Genomic DNA, 20,135 nt, shown 5'->3' on the forward strand with positions numbered 1-20,135 from the left:
GCGCGTGCGTCTCCCGTTTTGTGCGCATGCTCACGACGCGTCACGACGCATGGAGTGATTCCATTGGTTCATATTGGTTCCATATTGGTTCCTATTCTTACTTCCGGGTGCTTCAAAACGCCACTGAGCACATTCATTGAAATGATAGCTGGGGGCGGGGCAATCCGCCCTCTAGTTATATTATACCTCTATGGTTACTAAGCATTCCCATCTGTTGTCACGGTCCCCCAGGCTATGGGATTGGGTTCAGTGCTGCCACATTTTGCCAGAGGAATAAGTAAGTAAGCAAGTCTATGAAAACGATGCTCATATCCCCAACGGGTATGAACTAGTACATTAGAACTAGTCAATCTTCAGTGGTTGGAAGTTGTCTCCCTACTCTTCCATTGAGAAATCTAGAACCCGGTGTTGGGCAGGACACCTACTGGTTGACAAGTAGTACTGCCCAAGCTCATAAGCCCTATCTCCCCCTCGCCAATTAGGGATTTCGACTTGGGAAAAAAGGTTTCGTCTCCCACGTGGGAGACCAGGGTTCAAATCCCGGGTGGAACATGAAACTTTGAGTGTACAAATGGAACCAGATGGACCTGTAAGGGTCCATTCTGTTGCATTTGTACACTCTCAAAATTACACATGCATTAATTGAACGCAGATTTTAGAGAAGGACGGAGGGAAAAGAGAGAGAGAGAGAAGATAGAGGGAGAGATAAAGAAATAGGACCCTTGAGGGCCCTAATGACAGAAAAAAGAAAAAAGTTCTTGGAAATTCCTCCCATTATATATGCAATAACATTATTTTGTCCGTTGCAAGGGTTAAAGAAAATATTATCTTAAAATATCACAATCACCGTCAACATTTTTAGAACCACACTGAGATAACGTCTAAAATTAGAATTCAATTAATCTTGAATAACAATGCACGCTGCAGGAAAATAATCCGGTGTTGCTCCAGAGCACGCATGAAAAATATTCCCATTACGACACAGCCAAACAAAGACACAGGGGATCTGAACCTATCGTGTGAACAACGCTATCCATCCCCGCATTTCTCAGTGCATGTAATCGCATGTGTGTAGCAAAAACAACTGGTATGACCCTGTGCTCATTAAAACAAAAAGGAAGAAAAAACAAGAATTACCCAAGAATAAATGACTGTGTTTAGGGCTGCAATTAACGATTATTTTCACAATCACTTAGCCTGTCGATAATTGTTTTTGATTATTTGATTAATCTATGTAATCAATTTAGACCAGGGGTCTTCAACGTTTTTCAGGCCCCCACTACATATTGTATAAAATTGTGTCGCAGATTGTGTTGCTGTAGTAACTCTGAAGACCCCCTAGGGGTCCCAGACCCCCAGTTGAAGACCCCTGATTTAGACCATAAAACAATGGTAAAATGAGGTAATAAAGTAAGAAATAACAGGTAATGCTCATCACATTATCTGAATGTAACAGACAGCATTAAGATGCTTAAATATTTTTACCCAGCAGTCAAAAACATGACCATCCATTTTATAACACGCAACAAAGAACAAAAGCTTTCACATTTTGGGTAAGTTGTAAATGGCACGTATTAGTGTTACTAATGTTGTTACTTGTTTTTCTGTCGATCGATTCCACCCCAAGTTATATGTTGTGAACTTTGTAAGTGCAGGGATTCAATGACGCCAGGGGAAACAAACCAATTCTCATTCTTTTGTTATTTTCTTGAACCACTTTCAACCTGACGTACCTATTTTGGGCACACCATTATACACAGATATATACAGTATATATACAGTATATTTGCCCCCAAAAGGCAAAAATAGCTTGTAGATCAGCTATTTTAGAATCAGGAATCTTTAAGGTTTCGAGGCCTATCAGGCTCGAAGCCTTATTGCATTCCTTGGCTTTCTCTTTCCTCCGCCGTTTTTTCAGTTCTGGCCTAACCGCGTGGTAGGCCTGTCCCCGACTAAGGATTTGTTTAGTCGAATCTAATTGGCGACTAATTGCCAATAGTCAACTGGCAGTCGACTAATAAAAAAAAAAAAGCTTGTGTCTCCAGCAGAGTTTCTAGTGTCTCTATCTCTCTCTGGAAGAGGTTGCACATGAACTCTGCAGCCGCACTGAGGCGCTCCAACACAAACAATACCAATACAAAGACGAGGAATAAGAAGAATAAAGTGGAAGTTACGTGTGGTTGCAGGTGTAGACTTTTTTTTTCGACTAGATTCGACTAAGAGACACGCAGTCGACTCTGACCCCCGCGACTAACCAGTCGACTAGTCGACTTAGTCGAGGTCAGGCCTACCGCGTGGTAACTTTTTACGAAACTCGGCAATATGGTAGAGGGCTATGCCAAACGGCGAAGACACGAAACTCACAACCATTGGCCAAAGGGTGGCGCTGTAGCACTCAATTGAAAATGCCAACTTTGAACAGGTACAACTCATGCCCTGTTTGACCTACAGCCATGAAACTTTGATACACACATGCGTCTCCTCATGCCTAACAACTTTCATACTTTGACTTTTGACCTCTGACCTTTAGATCTCCCACCATTTTGAATTATATGAAAAACAGTAAAAATCTATCTCCTCCTGGGATCTTTGAGCAATCTGCACAACACTGTTTACACATGAGCTTTGGACCTATGCCGACAAAATGAAGGAAACGGATTTTCCATAAATGAAAACATTAAGTTTTTACGAGCCAATGAATATTGCAGTTTTATGACAATTATTCATCTGCCCCTAACACATACATGCAGACTCACATTTGTTTGAAAATTTACAGTAATGTAGAGGGTCATTCCAAATATCACTGAAACCAATCTTACTCAAATTGGGGCGCTATAGCAATTTTTTTAAATGCTAACTTTAAACAGGCAAAAGTCATGCCTCGTTTGGCCGACAGCCGTGAAACTTGCTTACACATGTGCCTTGACTTATGAGGAACACATCTATCACTTTGACCAGTAAGCTCCGCCCTTAGCAACGCGTTGCGAGCTTGTAGATCGACTATTTTCACTAGTTTCCATTCCGAGAAGACAAAAAAAAATCTTTATTGGTAAATGTTTTGTGAACCAGTGATCTAGAGTAGTTAGCGAAACAGAGGCTTGGTTCATAACGGACGGAAAAACCTATAGATATCAACAGACACAATCAGGGAGGCCATATCTCTAGCTCAATGAGAAGAGAGGCAGCCTGTGAATCCATAGGTTGCTGGTTCGATTCCTGTCCCCAACAATGCGTTGAGGTGATCATCATTTGGAATTCTTAGTTTTACAAATAGTGTTTCTTGAGGTTAGGTCGTTGTTTTACTGAGGTTAAGGTTAGTGAGGGTGGGTGTAGAAAATAGTCATCTAGTCAGCAACCTTCCCCCTATTCCCATGGATTGGATCCACCCCTCTCACCTGCTCTCACTCATCACCAATCACACCTGTCTTCACTCACAACTCATTAGTGGCCTGGTGGCTTTTTCTTTGAAATAATGTGTAGTTTTTCAAATATCTAACTTTAAGCGCCCGATGCCACGTTATTGGCCATGGCCATTTAAAGCGTAGCAACATTAACAAACACATGAGTCTATACCTGTAACAATGCTCTATACACCAGGGAACTAAATTACTCATATGCTGTATTGCCTTTGCCAGGATTCGATCCCATGACCTTGCGGTTCAGAGTCAAGAGCTCTTCCACCTGAGCTACCCAGACACAAGAAACAATATACATTGTAATTATATGAACGTGCAACTTTTACACTACAGATTTTTTTTTACATCATTCTCCGATTATACTTTTTCAAAGCGAACATTTGTAACTCAAATCTTTGCTTCTGGGGTCCCTGGAACAAATTATTGTACAAATGTTCACTTAAATATATATATTCCAAGATTAGCAAAAGGTTTCACGATGATATACAAGCTCATAGCGCGGCACGAGTGCCGCAAGCTTGTAGATGAGCTTGTAGATCTATTATTTTTGAATAGCCAAAGTAATCTGAAAATGACACCGATACGTACCCGGTTTTAATGGGATTAAAAGTACTTTTTCCCTTCCTGGAAATCGAAGCCAAAAAGTACAATATTTGTCTTTGAAAGGTAGTGGAGTGCTTCCACTACCTTTCAAAGACAAATATTGTACTTTTTATTTTCCACGCGTTTCTCCCCTTTTTCATGGGTCACAAGTAAAATCCCTTTTCAGCTTTTTTTTTTTTTTTTTTTTTTTAATTTTTATCCCACGATTTTGTAACCCTATTTTTTACACCCAGTGCCAATTGTCTATGTAATCCTGGGCACTACCTTCCCTCTGCCAACCTAGGGAGGCCAGGGCCGAGCTCATGCCTCCTTCAATTCATGAGAGCCAACTGACCTTCTTGTCACCTGACAGGGGAGAGTTTCCCTGGATGGACGTAGCGCGTGGAAGGAACACGTTATTCCAACCAGTTCCCTTCCCCTCCATCAGGCGCCCCGGCTGACCAGGGGGAGGCAGTATAGTGACCAGGATTACTGCATGTTTTTGTGAGGGTACCTACCCTAGGAGACACGGGGAGAACATGCAAACTCCACACAGAAAGGCCCTTTCGCCAACACCACCTAGGGTATGGGCACTGATGACGCGGAGGAGAGAACACACCCCCAGCGCCCACAACGTCCCCTGCTGGAATCGAACCCAGGACCTTCTAGCTGTGAGGCGACAGCGCTACCGACTGCGCCACCGTGCCCCCCTTTCCTTCTTTTTTGTTCAAATATTATTTATTTTCCCTGAATTTTTCCATTAAAATAATACAGGCATTGCCAAGATGCTATGCTATCTTCATTATTTTTGCGTCATTATATGTATTTTTATATAAATATTTGGGTCCCATTTAGACAGAGAGCTAAAGTGCAATACGTTATCCTTCTGAAGATGTGGGAAAGGGAGGTCATGTACGATAACTGCACTTTCCCGTCATTCAGAACTTTCTGATGTCCCTTTTCATCAGAAACTCCATTTGACTGACAAGCTTTGAATGTCAGTCAAATAAAGACATGTCCAGCGGACTTTCTCCAGTTTCTTCCCAGAAATTCAGCGTCTTTACTTTAGGCTTATACGCACGTTGACGATATTCCTCACGGGCTTCCTTGAGGAGTTCCCGGCGGCCTTTCCGCAACGCTCTGGTGGCCGATTTCTTGGACGCTTTCTGTGTCACCTGGTGGCCGGTTTCTTGGCCGCTGCGCGTCTCCTCCTCCTTCTCCCCCTGCGTCTCTTGACGGTGGTCCTCCCCCTCCTGCGCCTCCTTCAAGGTTCTCCTCCTCGTCCTACTGCGTCTTATCGCCTCATGGCTTCTCCTCCCCCTCCCGCTCTTCTTTCCTGCTGCTTTCTCTGGGGAAGCAGGGGTAACTTGTGCCACGTCTGCCATTTTCTCTCTTATTTCACTGAGTCTCTTGAAGGTCCTTAGACTTTCAACAGGTTTGTGTGTTATGACCTTCACCACGAAGACCTCAGCCACATATACAGCTGAGGAGCTGACTCATCGTGACATCATCGATGATCAGTGGTGTAAAGTAATAATAATAATAATAAACTTTATTTATATAGCACCTTTCATGACATAAATGCAGCTCAAAGTGCTTTACAGAGCAAGAAAAACAAAAAGCAAAAAACAGAGCAAAAAACTAAATAATAAAATATAGAACAATAGCAAGTAGGGAGACCAGGGACAAAAGTAACACTTTTTGTATTTGCATTCATAATTCACAGACTACTTGAAACATCCTAGTCATCTTTTGCTATAAGAAACATATATATACATACAATACATACAATCGTACTGTTTCCCTGTACATTTAGAAATTTAAAAGCAGGTCTGTCTTGTCAAGTATGTTTCTAGTGTTGACAGCTAACCTGTCACTGCTGTAGGGGAGTGTTTAGGGGTGGGGAAGTGATTAGGGGTGGGATTAGGGGTGGAGTTGAGTACCTATTGTCCCTCCCATTGTCACACCCATTTCTGGGCCACTGAGGTGTTAAAAACTCTGGGATCTTTGCAGGGCAATTTCTCTGCTTTGGGGTTTAAGGTTCAACAAGATTCAAATGGTCACATCTTCTTTAAATATTGTCCAATTTCAATGAATTATACATCATATGAAAGCTTATATTCTCTACTTTTATTATATTTAAAAAATGCATAAACCATTGTACTCAGTCACATTTAATAAAAAACTATCTAAGCTGTGTGATATATACATTTTGAGTTAAGACCATTAATATCAACCCATGTCCCTCTGCACTCTAGCAATCAGTGCACCTGGTGATACCTAGCCTGTCAGTCATTGGCTCCTCAACTCCTCAATGGTGCTGAAAAGTAACTATTTACATTTACTCAAGTACCAATACAAGTGATTACAATGCACAGTACAATTTTGAGGTACTTTTACTTTACTTTTCATTTGTGTTACTTCTACTCTACAACAACTACAGCATAATATGACAGCTTTAGTTACTTGTTACTTTGCAGATTTAATTATTAATACAACACCTACAGTAACCACATACAGCCGGTCTACAATGTGACGCGTTATGAGCTTGTAGATATATAATAAGAAATCCATGCTGTATGATAACTTACCACACATGAAATCCAATTCTGTCTATCCAATGGCTCAGTCAGTACACTGTCTACCTGCAAGTCTGTAGGTCCCTGGTTCAAACCCCAATTTAACCAGTCCAAATATAATTTACTGAACAAAAATCATGACTTTGTTAATTAATGCATGTTCACTTTTTAAAGACAAGATGAAATGGCATTTTGACAATATTTGTTTGTCAATTTTCTGACATATGTTCTTGTAGAAGAGTCATCCTAGTGTGCAAAACGTCCCCTGGCCTATTCCCATGGATTGGATCCACCCACCTCTAGAGTTGCACCGATACCGATACCGTATTGGTATCGGCTACCGATATGACTTATTTCACGTATCGGATATCGGACATGACATTTCCGATAAAAAAGTTAAAACATTTTTTTTAAGAAGCAGCTAAGTATGCACATTGTTTTCATTTATTATTTGTAGGTATTTTTTTTTGGTGATAGATCATAGTGTATTTGTTTTTTTTCTACTGTTATTGTACTTTAAAATATTCAGTAATAAATGTCTTTAATTGAAAGGTAATGCATTTTTTTGTATTTAAAGTTTTGCTCGGATATCGGCATATATATCGGATATCGAAAAATATCCTAATTGATATATCGGATCGGAATTGAAAAAACCTGTATCGGTGCATCTCTACCCACCTCACATGCTGTCACTCACTCCTCATTAGTCTCTCTCTCTCTCTCTCTCTCTCTCTCTCTCTCTCTCTCCCTCTCTCCCTCGAAACCGCTTGTTGCTGCTTGCAGTTATATTTTATTATTGTATTTGTCACATCTTTGCTGTTCTTCATATATATATATATTGTCGGGTGGAAACCTCATATGCCCCAAACAAAAATTGCAAAAGTAGCAATCTACAAGCTCAAAACATGGCGTTTCGAGCTTGTAGATTTGCTACAAGCTCAAAACATGGCGTTTCGATCTTACAGATTTGCTACTTTTGATTGACACTGTAGTATGATGATGAAGTAGGGCGTTAATTTACAAAATAAAACACAAAACGTAAAAATATGGAGACAGCAACGATATACAGTAGTAATAGTGCTTATGTGGTGAGCGTGTGCTTGTGTTTGCATGCGGTTACAGGCCTAATCACAGTGCTTTGTCTTTACTGTAATAATTCCCTTTGGGCAACACTAGCACACATGTCCCACATCGGGGATGAACCGAAGTTCCTGGCTATTCAATTCCAACACAATAACTCACTAATAGGCAAAAGAGAAAGGGGATAGAGAAGAGAAGAGAAAAAACCAAAAAACCACAGTGCCACATCTGAGTTTTCCATCACCAGTTGAGCACATGTGTGAAGCTTCAACTGTCTGGGGCTTCCCTGGCTGCCTTGCCTGTCATGTCAGGCTTCTCTGCTGCGTGTGGGTGTCAGTCTGCCTCCCTGCTGCGCTCAGCGTCCTGTAATACGCTGATATGAACTTACAATAACACAGCAGTGTGAGCCCAGCACATGTGCAGCATCAATCTAACCCGGCGCAGAATGTGGGAAAATGGCTGGTCAGTGAATGACATCATGGCCGTGGCCCTCCCGTACCTCAAAAGTCCCACACCCCCCCACCCACACCCCCACCTCCTTGGCCGGTGCTGCGGACATGATCAGGGTCCGGGAGTGTGTGGGGGGATTTCCATCCATTTGTTGACTTTTGTTCCCCTGCTTGTTCATCAACGCCGTGGGTAGAATGGTACGAAATGAGGTTATAGAAGCAACGGTGCAAAATCTAGCCTACAGAGAAAGGAATGCATGGGGGTTAGCTCTGTGGTTGGCTGCGGGGAATGAGTACAGTGTGCGGTATAGCACACCTGTTGTCCATCGTTGACGTTTATGACCGTCACCAGAAGTAGACATGCATGTATACATTACAGTATACCCAGGTAGGAGGACCCTGCTGTGAAGGCATCTGCTCATTAACATGAACACAATCCTGGAATTTCACTAGTTCTCACCTCAGGGGACTCCAAGGTCCAAGAACCACATCTGGCTACAATTGAGGTGAATAAAAAGGAAGACATCAAACCAATTTTTGCTGATTTCTTTTCTTTTCTTTTTACCAATATTATATATATAAAAAAATCTCCTGAGCTGTTTCTTTGGTTTGCTGGATTTTTTGGCGTAGCAAATAGACAGTCACAAAATGTGCTGGAATGAAATGTCCTGGCACAATCAGACCAAGTAAAACAAAAGTCTGACAAAATATTGAACAAAACTAAAAATACCCAGTACGAGTACGGTGGTGGACCTCAGTTGGAATAGAAACCAACAGAACATAACTGTGATGCCTAATTTACGCTCCGGCGTATGACAGTTTCGCGCACAGACAATAGCCGATTTACAAGCTCACAACGTGTCGCGATTGCATCGCGGGGTGAACTTGTAAATCGGCTTTTTCCGGAGCGCGACACAGTTGTGTGACTAAGTATAAATCGGGCTAACAGATGACAGCTTTGTGGTTCGTTGTACATGAAGAAGTAAATGGTGCTAAAAGAGGCCGGTGTGCAAATGCAAAGTGAGTGTTCCACTGACTGAGAGGGGTGAAATGGACCGGCCACGACGCCTTCCAAACCTTTAATATACCATAATCACGGACCTCCATCACAATTTCAAACCACAAGTGTTATTAACAGTCCCGAGCGTTGCCCGAACCTTACTGGAAATTAATTTTTACCTGAGCCAAGAGACGAGTTTCTTGTCCAGGATCGAGGTAGTGTTACCGAAATTATTGCAAAGGCCCCGGCACAACCTGGTACTGCACAGAATCAGAGAAGAAAAACCCAAGCAGACAGAAGAGAACCAACTGTTGCTCCCTGTTAAGTTTGCCATCTTGCATGCAGCTTTATATCTGATTGTCAACATTGCGCTTCAAAACGTCCAAACGTCATGTCACACGACACACGGCGAGTGGCAAGTATAAATGTTTCGGTAAGTATGTGTGTGTGTGTGTGTGGGGGGGACATATGGAGACGGGCCAAACACTGTACGGCTTCGAGTGTAGCCCCCTATACCCCCACCCCCCGGCCGTCAGCAGGCTGCAGCGAGGAAGCGGCTCTCCACAGTGCTGAGCCAGCATACCTGGCAGGTCCTGGCAGCGGGACTTCAAAGAACCCGGCTCCTCTTTGAAACCCATCATGCTTCACCCCCGTGGTTGCTTAAAGAGCCAGTGTGCTTAACAGTTTCAGCATGTTTGGCAGCGACCATCGGCCCCAGTGTGTGTGTGTGTGTGTGTGAGTGTGTGGGTTGGAGGAGGGGGGCAGGACTCAGGAAATCCTATGTTATAAGAAACAGCGCTGAGGCCAAAATCAAGGTAATTTATCCTAATATCTCATCAAAGATGTTACACCGCTTTAACCATTATGAACTCTAGCGTCCCTATGTTCTGGGGGAACATTCAGCAAAAATAGGCGAACATTCAGTGAAAATTGCAGATCTACAAGCTTGTGACCATGTAGATCTGGTCTAGAGGGAAAAAAGGAGGGGACCAAGTATAGAGTCCTGGGGGACCCCAGTCAATAAAATATATAGGGTTTAAGTGGTTAAAATTCAAGCACCAAACCTTTGGTTGGGGGGTAATGAGGTAGAGTAAGCTTTTTGTTTTTTTGCATTGGTGCTCAGTAGCAAATGGAAAGTTACAGGGAGCCACGTATTATCTGGGGAACTTTGGAATAAAGAGCTTTCAAACCAAAAGCTCTCTTGTGATGGAATGAAGGATTCAATATTATTCCTACTTCTTCAAGAACCTGGGTCACAGCTGAAACGCAAAGCTGCAAACTGCTTTCCTCGTGAACAGACACCTAAAACAATCAAGGTAGAAAACAATCAAGGGATAGAAATATTCTAATGGTGTCATGCAGCGGAATGACAGATTAACAAATTCCCAACAGGAGAGTATAGTCCATCAAGGCACTGGGCACTAACATTTAATATGACATCAGAGAGTGACTTATGTTTCTTTAGTCTCTTATTGCAAGAGTTTTAAGTAAAGCTTACGCTTTACTTAAAAAGAAAAAGAAAAAATATTGTACATACATATATATGTATATAGTACTGTGTATATTATTTTTATTTATTATCTATCAAAGCTATCTTCCTTTTGGTTTGTGGATATGTAGAACAAAATTAATAGAAAAAGAACTCCAGACATTCCAAGAATTCCCTGACAGTTCCATACATACGGAAGGGTTGGACTGGAAAAACACGGAGAGGGAGATCTGGGCCAATGTGTCTGAGACACTGTCACTCACATATCACTGTAAAAATACAGCCCAGCCACCATGTACAGTATGTTTAACCGTTCGACGGCGACACCTCCAATGGCCCCTTGTAATGGGTCAGCCTTCACACGCGTGGTGGCACGACCTGGCCAAAATGACCACGGGTTTACATTCTCTCTCTATCCTTCCTCGTCTCTAGTCTTCTCCCTTCCTCATCCCTCCTTCCTGTGCTTGTCTAATGTGAAAAAGCAAGGGACCAGGTGGCGCAGAGTAAAAGTTGGCCACCACCGCGCAGCCTCAGACTTTGAAACCTCCGAGGGCAACTAGCTTACCCGGACGCTCCACAATTGGACGCCTTCGAGGGTGGAAGCCGGCAGGGGAGGGCATTTTCTGTCGCCGCACTAGCGACTCCTACAGGGTTAGGGTGCCTGACTGTTCAGGGAAGGGAGAAGAACTAGGTTGGATAGCATGTTCCTTCCACATGTGTTTAGGTCCTCCTGGTGAAGCTCCTCGCGCGACTGGCGCCTTCAGGTGTACCGGAGGAGGCACATGCTCGTCCACACCCTCAGTCAGCAGTGACTGCACGGGTGTGTGTGGAAAAATTGGGAATCGGCATGACTTAAATAGAAGGAAAAGGGAGTTGTTGGTTGCGGAAGAGAGGAATCTAGGAGACTGGCTATGTGCATGAGTTATTGTTGATTCGGCTCCATTCTTAAGCCTGATTTGTATTTACATGTGCACCAGTGTAGTGTGCCGAAAATAGCAGATTTACAAGCAAGCAAGCTCACAATGTGATGCGTTGTGTTCTTGTAGATCTTTTTTTTCGCGTGCGACACCGGCACACAAGTAGAAATCAGACTTTGCCCATTGCAATGCATTAGGCGGCTGCCAGCATGATCATGCACTCCAAGCAGCCAGCATTCAATTCTGCTGCTACATTACCTAGCCTAGCGCAAGTTATCCTCAGCAAGTGGGAAAAAGAAAAAGCGGCATGCATGCATTGAAGTAGACTCAGCACTCTGATGCTTGAAAAGACTTACTCCCAAAGAGCAACAGTCTTCAACCTCGAGGTCGGTTTAGAGGCTGTTTAAAACAAGCATACAGGTTTTGTTGACTGTGACCAAGTAGGCGACCAATTTACAAAGGCTACCAATCTACGATTTAACTACCTACTATACCTACTGTTGAGTTGACTAAAGTTGATTCATTTGACATTAATTTGGTGATGAAAGAGTGGGGACTAAATGATTATATATTATATTATATTTTTTACAGCGTGGCGAGGTGAGACGTCTATAAGAAGGTCCGTCTGTAATGGACCTTCAAATTTTGTAAAGGGTCTCTCAGGTCTGTCCCTCCATATTTGGACAAATATGACGATGATCAGCATGACGGCAGAGATACACAAGACGTTATTAGACCCTGTATTGTTTTAGTCGTCTTTGTATGTACTGTATACTGTATGTTCCCTCTCGATATTTGGGGAATGACGCAAACCCTACCCAACCCCTGTCTGTGTGGGTGTCAGTGGCCAATCCCGAACCACTACACCAATCAGCGTCAGTGTTTTTTGTTTTTTTTGGTGAATGAATAATCTCACCTCCAGGGATGTGGTGGGTCTGGAGCCGTACTTAGAAGGCAGACTGTAGACTTTTGGAACTCAATATTTTGGTCAAGACTGACGTCACGTTACATTAATGGCATCGTTGTGGGGTACTGTGATCCCCACGTCCCCCTATTAGTTACGCTGTCGCACCGCAGAGGTCAGCCGCCACAGATATGCAGCTCCAGATAAGACAGGCCTCCAATTACTGACTTGCACAGGTAAGCCACGCAGTTATTAGATTATTAGATCGTCTTGTTTTTCGATGCAGAGTCGTATAGAAATGGGTCTGTCTGTGTTTGTCCGGGGCTAATCTGACAAACCGCTAGCATACTTCACATAATTTCGATTTATTTTTAAATAGATATTAAATGTAATTCTATAATGGAAGTGAAAGGCTCAGACCTTGCCCCAATATGGAGTCATAAATCACAGATACATCATAATGACTGAGATCACAGACTGGCCCCATGAGGTCCAAGGTCCACTTGGAGCCACGCCGTTATTAGACCGCATCTTGTTTTTGGGCGGTGCAACCGCCCCTATATGTGAGGTTTGGACATCGACATTCGCTGCACTGTGATTGGCCACCATTGTACCCCCCTACACCCCTAACCCCTACACATTCAATGCAAATCACTGGCCACCATTGTACCCCCCTAACCGTGCACCGTGATTGGCCATTAACATGCTAGCTGTAATATGATTGGCTGACTTTATTGGCTGACTCTATTCAGGACTGTGATTGGCTGGTGAAACACGTGACATGTGCATAGCCCTATAAATAGGACCATGCACTTAAAGGGATTGTAGGCGATTCTGAGATAAACAATGAAAAAAACTCCTGCAGTTCGTTTCCCCGACCACCAGGGGGTGTCGCAGGGAGGACTTCCATAGAGTTAAGGAGGCTTCTAAACGGGCCATGCCGAATATGGGTTGCTTTATACGGATACAATTCAAGGAACTGCCCACCCCTGCCGGTTCTCCGAATTTTTATTTTTAAATAGGCTCTTTCATGACAAATTGACCACATATATGAAGTTAAACAACTAAATTCTATCCAAACGCTATCTGAAAAGTAAATTATGTGCCTCCAAAACGAAGTTTGAGAGCGTTTTCAAACCGAAAGTAAAAAGTTCACACGGGCACGGACGCGCACGGATGCGCACATGCGTGCGTGAATTTACGCACCGGATACCCGGATGTGTAACCTAAATAGTAGGGAAAATACGGATTTCAGAAAGAGGAGTGTTTTTCAACGCAGGAAAACACCCCAGCATCATTATATAGTGGCTGATAGAGGGGAAAAAATGCAAAATATATATATAGAGGTATTTTTCAAATATAGGCTTAATGTTGCCTACTATACCTTTAAAAAAAACACAGAGAGCATGTGCCTCCTTTGGGGTCCCCAGTGTCTCTTGTACCCAAAAAAATGTTTTTTTTTTAAATTCAGTCATTCCTTCTCATTTCATGGATTTCCAGAATGGGCGTGTCTGAACAGGCGATCTCAGAATGGAAATGTTTCTGATGTCACAAACATTAATGATGGCAAACCCAATGTTAAATGAAAAGTGCCCAAATCGCTCCGAAACTTGGGGGTCTACGAACAAATACTTCGGGCTCGGATTTTGGCTCCGCCCCCCGGAGGTGGGTGAAACAGGCACCTCAAACACTTGGTGGAATTGTTCAAAAATGTTCAAAGTGTTTTTTTTTCGATTTTGTATTTTTCTTAGATGCTTCTTTTTATGCAGAATTTTTCCATTTTTTAAATTTATTTTTTATATTTTTTTTAAATATTTTTCTTTATTAACAGACAGAATTGCTCAGTAGCCCCCCCCTGCCCAAGAGGACGTTTTGGTATTGCAGCTGGTATATAAGCCAGAGACAATTGACTTGGGATGAGTATATCTGAGTGATGATTTAGGCTCAAACCTTTTGAAAAAGGTTTGAGGGACATACACCATATGATATTAAATATCAAATATTTTTTTTAAATTCATGGTGTAGAATAGATCCTTTAAGTGAACTTCCATCACTGTGATGACCACTGTGACCACACCGCCCAATTCACACTGGGTGTGATTTTTTCTTTTCTTTTCTTGAATTAAGAGCAAAAACAGTCAGGCAATCTCCATAAAACATTGCAGAGGGTTCTTGACAATGTGTTCCAACAGAAGCCACATTCAGGCTGTACATACAGATATGCCCATCTCCTGACAATTGCATTAAAACACACTATAGCTCTAAAACACACTTTAAAAGCCTGGGATGCTAACCAGCCCTAGAGGATAGCTGGCTGCTGTCGCAATCCTATTTTTTTCCTTCCAGTTTTTCACAAAGAAGATAACGTGATCCTAAGATTTACTGCTCCATTCACTTCCCTGTTAAAAAAATTAGGGACATATTCTGAATCTCTGCTCCTGTGTTTTACTATGTATTTTTGAGCGAAACATGCTATTTTCAACTTTTCACGGAAGCACAGTGAAACCCTCCGTGATTAGCAACCATCAGGGGATCGATCATACTGGAGATAAATATTCTGTGACTACTTGAAAAGGTAAGAAAATCGCAAAATGAAATGAACGGTGACTAAAGACCCATGAGGGAGGGAGGGAGGGTATGGGGAAAATTGAATGTTGTGTCGAACTGAACCAGCCTTGTACTCTGAACCAGCTGAGTGTTAAACGTTATGTGAATTGTATTGTAATGTCTGTTCCTGTACGTAAGAAAAAAAAAAGAAAAAGGCATGAGTCTTATTGTACCTGTAACCACATTTACTACATTCTGAAACTAATGCTGAATAAAAATCATAAAAATAAAATAAATAAAAAATCGCAAAATCCTGGCACTGGGACCACACCGCCAGAAATAAGCCTGGCAGTGAATGAGTTAAGAGCAACCAGTAACTTAATCTGAGTTCCCAGAAGTTTTCGCCAGCTCTCGCATACAAACGGGAGGGGCGAGGAAACTTCTGGGCCAGAGCCCTTGTATTTGTGGGCGGGATGTAACTTACGCTCAGAATCTGAGCGGACACGCCTCTTACCGGTCTGAGAGCTGTGCAACTCGTCTAAACAGTCCGACGAGAGGCAAACAGCAGTACACAACAATGGCGGCCGCCCGTCGCTACTATTTACATGCAACACCCACTGCATGTGGATCCCGCCCCCTTTTCTTCATTGGCTGTTGATTTGAATCAGAACGCAGTGGCCTCGCCCCTGCTGTCCAGGCTCTGAGGCGAAGTCTCCCAGACTACCAGTAACTTAAAGGTTTCATGACGTTCAGTTTTACCACACATTAAAAGTCTTTGTCATGGTCCTTCAAACGTGTATAGAAAGTTTTAACAAAAAATTCCACTCCATTGATCCATGGCAGGTGTTTTTCTTTCACATTTCTAATCTAAAATAAATCTTTACCTTCGGGTGTCGCTGGTGAGGGATTTTGCCTGTCAATCATCGCCTCTGCTCCGCCCCCCCCAAAGGAAAGGATAGGGGAGGGGAGGGGCGAGGAGGAGAGTGGGCGGGATTAATCGGCTGTGACCTCACTGCCGAAGGGCCAAGCTCAGATTACTTTTCAGCCTAATTATTCAGAAAACCCCAGACCACAGAAAATCCACTGAATGTTCAAAGTTCAGATTTTTTGGGTGTAAATGAGGTCATAAAACCCCCAAAAAAACATAAAAAATAAAAAAAAAGTGAAAATGAATGTCATAGAACCTTTAAAACCTTTCATTTATCAGTAGCATCCATCAGCTGTATCAATTGCCTTAAGAAAAGCGCAACTTCACTAGAAATCACACACTCAACTATTTCAATCAGACTCAAGTCAGCACATTCACGATTTCAATTCAAACAAACAAGCAAAAAAATATATATGGATTTTGAAAAATAAATAAATCAAAAGAAAAGGCTAATCATAAGACTATATTGCTGCTCTTTACATGTTTGCCTCTGTGTCACGCTGAAGCTGGTCTGTGTGGCGGTACTGTATCCGGCCAGCATCTGAGACTCCAGGCTCTCATGGGAGAGAGAAGCAACTGTTTATATTGGCAGAGAATGGTGCTGAGATTGCAATGAATGCACCATACCCTCTGTGCTGCCTTCATGGAGGGCAAACAGCGCACGTGAGCACAATGCTCATATTTCGCCCCGAAGCAGCGCCACAGCTCTTCAAAGGAAACAGAGGTGTAGTGCGTAGCCAAATTAATAGGGTGGGGTGGAGGTGGACTCCCTGACAGCAATAACAGCACAATGTATTAGGATGCTAATACAAGCGTTTTTTTTTCCACCCACATGGACATTACAATATCTTCTGCACCTTACGTGAAACAGGAGACTATAGCTCCTGTTTCACATTACGTGAAACAGGAGCCTTGTTGTAGGCAGTGCTATTTGATTTTACTTACCCAGCGCTGCTTGCCAGACCGGGGTCTGAGTGAACAGCCTTCAATGGCCCTTGGGTCACTGTGGTATGACGTACTGGAGGTGTGAAAGTGATGCCCCCTCTACTCAGCACCCCATTGGCCAGGTTTAGGTTGGTCAGCTGTGAGAGAAGAAAGAACAATGGTAAGAAGCGACAGAAAGGCTGCAGACAACACATAGTCAAATCCAATCCAAATATTTGATACGCTGTTTTAGCCCTACTACTGGTGGGGCTCTATAGATGGCAATGTCAGTTAGTTGGTCAGTCCAACACTTTAGTCCCTAACTACATAATCTATCTCGAAAGCTACTGGCAGGCTTGCATTGGAATTTGCCGTGCTCCGCCATGCTCCCCAGAGGATGAACATTACTGATTTGTTGACTCCATGGCCTTTCCTCTAGCGCCACCCTTAGGCCAACATTTCTACTTGCATACAAGATATCTCAAAAACTCTTGGGCGGATTGCCATGGAGTTTGCCGAGCACATTCACACTCCCCAAAGCATAAACTCGAATAATTTGGGTGACCCCATGACCGTCCGAATCAGAATCAACTTTATTGATTGATTGATTGATTGATTGATTGATGTACTTTATTTAGTAAGACATGAGAACAACAGTACATGGAAGTACAAATTCACAATACAAGGTCTACTAAACTGGAAGACTCATTAAGCACTGAGCTTGTTTAAGATGAGATCCCCATGCACACAAATCATGATGACATATAAGAGACAGACAGATATACACACTACTATACAGAACGTCATACAATCAGCTTACAGGTTACTGGTAATTATCACGGGTTTACAGGTGTAAAACAGTGGGGGAAATTTGTTTTTGTGCAAGCTCCATCGTTTTTTGTTATTTCCATAAAAGAGAAAGCCAATTTAATATAGGATATGGCCCCTTCCTCAATTCTGGCACTAATAATCCTATATAAAAATTGCCTGGACCGTGGACCATGGCACTGATAATAGTCACACCAGGGGCCATGTGTGGCCATGGGGCCACAGGTGCACTGATGCTCCAATCAGCACCAAACTTGGCACAATCACTGTTCAGGGGTCTGGCATCAGAATATAGTCACAGCCCAAAAAACTAAATTGCACATAATGCAGACATGTGGGGCACTACAGCAGTGTTGCAGCATTGTTTAACACGTCAAATTCATAACTCAGTGACCATTGCTCTAATCAGCACAATATAGGACTAGCAGCCTGAAAAACTATACATTTTTAAATGTCCTTTATTTTTCTTCATGTTAAGCGCCACTAGTGAGAGCGCAAGGCTCTAAGGAGGGCAGTGTCGGTCAGTTCAAACCACTGGTTGTGTGTCAGGGTCAGTACAGCCTCTACGGGGCTGCTAGCGGGGCATTCAGACTCTTAGTTTTGTTTTATAAAGTGTATAGTATTTCTACAACCGCGAAATAAGCTCTATTTTCATATCGTCCACCACTTCAGCTGGAGAATCCTTCTGCCTCAGAATTCTCACACCAGCCTCATGGCTGTCCTCCTGTGTAGACTGCAGCAGTCTCATTTATCTAGAGAGTGCTATGAAATGTACACAGCACATGGCAGAGCTAGTCTCCGCTCAGCTCTGAATCCAGGTGGTCCCCCCCCCCCTCACCGAAACCCCCTCTCCCCCGTTTTCTTCCCCTGACAGCATTGGTTATCATGACTCACCGGGCCAAATCTGTTTACAACTATACATTATCAGCACAATCAGTGCAATCGGGCCCCTACACCCTACTCATTACTGCTAACTGAACATACTGCACCTCTGTCCCGGCGTACTGCTGTATGTTAGGCAGAGAGTTACTATCAGTGCTGAAATGTTATGGATGTGAACAGTTCTCCAGCTGCTGTGGGGCTCCTTTACTTTACGGTCTTTTCCTCCTGCACCAGTTTGTGTCAGAACTAAAAGGTGCGAACACGAGTCAGCTGGGAGGAGCTGGGAGGGAGATGACACTACTGAAACACTTTAAATAATGTAATAACCTGAAACATTCTTTGTGCATGCCAGACAGGGGTAATAATGACACCTTGTTTCATTTGTCAAATTCTGTGTCGATGCCATGATTTGGCAAAAAAAAAAAAAGTAATCTTATCCGGCTCTCTTTTATAAAGTGACAAGATTATTTTCCCTGTGTTTTAACCACTGAAGCCCAAATAGCAGACCTCCAAGCTCAAAACGCACCACATAGGCTATTTTTGCTCTTTTTGAATTTTTTTATTTAAAGGTTTTGCCATGCCCAAAATAGGAACGCCAGGGTTAAAGTGGTTAAGCTGGGCTCTGGGCAGGTGAACGAATTGTTTGGCTAGTCGTCATGCCAGGAAAAGGGAAATGTCGTACATTCCTAAATGACAGGTGTTTAAATTAATGCCGGAGCCGACTGAACAGCAGCCAGGTCGGTGAGTTTCTCAGAAACCCGGATGCACGGTTCATTTTCGATCTCCCTTGATCTACTGTCGGTGGATCTACAACAGTGGTTCTCAAAGTGGTGTCTGGGGACCCCCGGGGGTCCTTGAGGGGGTTTCCGGGGTGTTCCCAGCAAAATGAGTGAATATAGCCTCAAAATCAACACTTTAACCCAATATAAATCAGCGTTCTTTTTTTTCTTTTTTCTAGAAAAATCTAGAAAAAGAGTTGATCCGCTATTTTCAAAAAGATTGTGAAATAATGTTGAAATTTCGGAATATTTTAAAAACATTTTAACACCACAATATTGTATGGGGGTCCCTGGCACAAAAGATTTTCCGTCCGCTGCCAAATACAAAAAAAAGAATACAAATAAATAAATAATAAATACAACGGAAAAGGACCCTAAATATGATCAACAGCTTTCTCAGTATCTAACCAAGAACCAGTATCAGTTGTGAATTGTTGTGCTGCTGGTCCTGCCAGTTTTAATGAACACTGTGAACATGTTATCTGCTCTACTATCACACGGATAGGAATTGGAAGGCAGCAGGCTGCTTTTAATCTAACAAAGTGCCTCCGTTTTGAACTGTGAGGATTTCTCTGCCAGCTACGATGATTACGCTCCATGCGTCTGCTGCAAGCTCCTCTGGGCGTGACTACACCGTCAAATCCTCAGTGCTAGTTTAACTCAGAGAGTGTGCAAATTACGTTAAAACTACGTATTTTATTGTGTATCCTTTACTCTGAGTGGGACCCTGAGTTAAAGAACACACACACACACACACACACACACACACACACACACACACACACACACGCTTAAAAATATAGCTTGGCTTGAGGCTGAGACGTCAACAGA

General features: G+C 42.8%; 1 protein-coding gene across 2 annotated transcripts in view; it reads right to left on the reverse strand.

Moving 5' to 3' along the window:
- Positions 1 to 20,135, reverse strand: part of ttll5 (tubulin tyrosine ligase-like family, member 5) — a 98,183-nt gene that overhangs the window by 25,331 nt on the left and 52,717 nt on the right. For both annotated transcript variants that reach the window (XM_080413282.1, XM_080413283.1), the window contains one exon: positions 16,837 to 16,973. In XM_080413282.1, the coding sequence (XP_080269408.1) occupies positions 16,837 to 16,973 (137 nt within the window). The remainder of the gene's footprint in view (positions 1 to 16,836; positions 16,974 to 20,135) is intronic.

This window comes from Gymnoscopelus braueri (assembly GCF_963280865.1).
Source record: "Gymnoscopelus braueri genome assembly, chromosome: 19".
NCBI classification, from domain to species: domain Eukaryota; kingdom Metazoa; phylum Chordata; class Actinopteri; order Myctophiformes; family Myctophidae; genus Gymnoscopelus; species Gymnoscopelus braueri.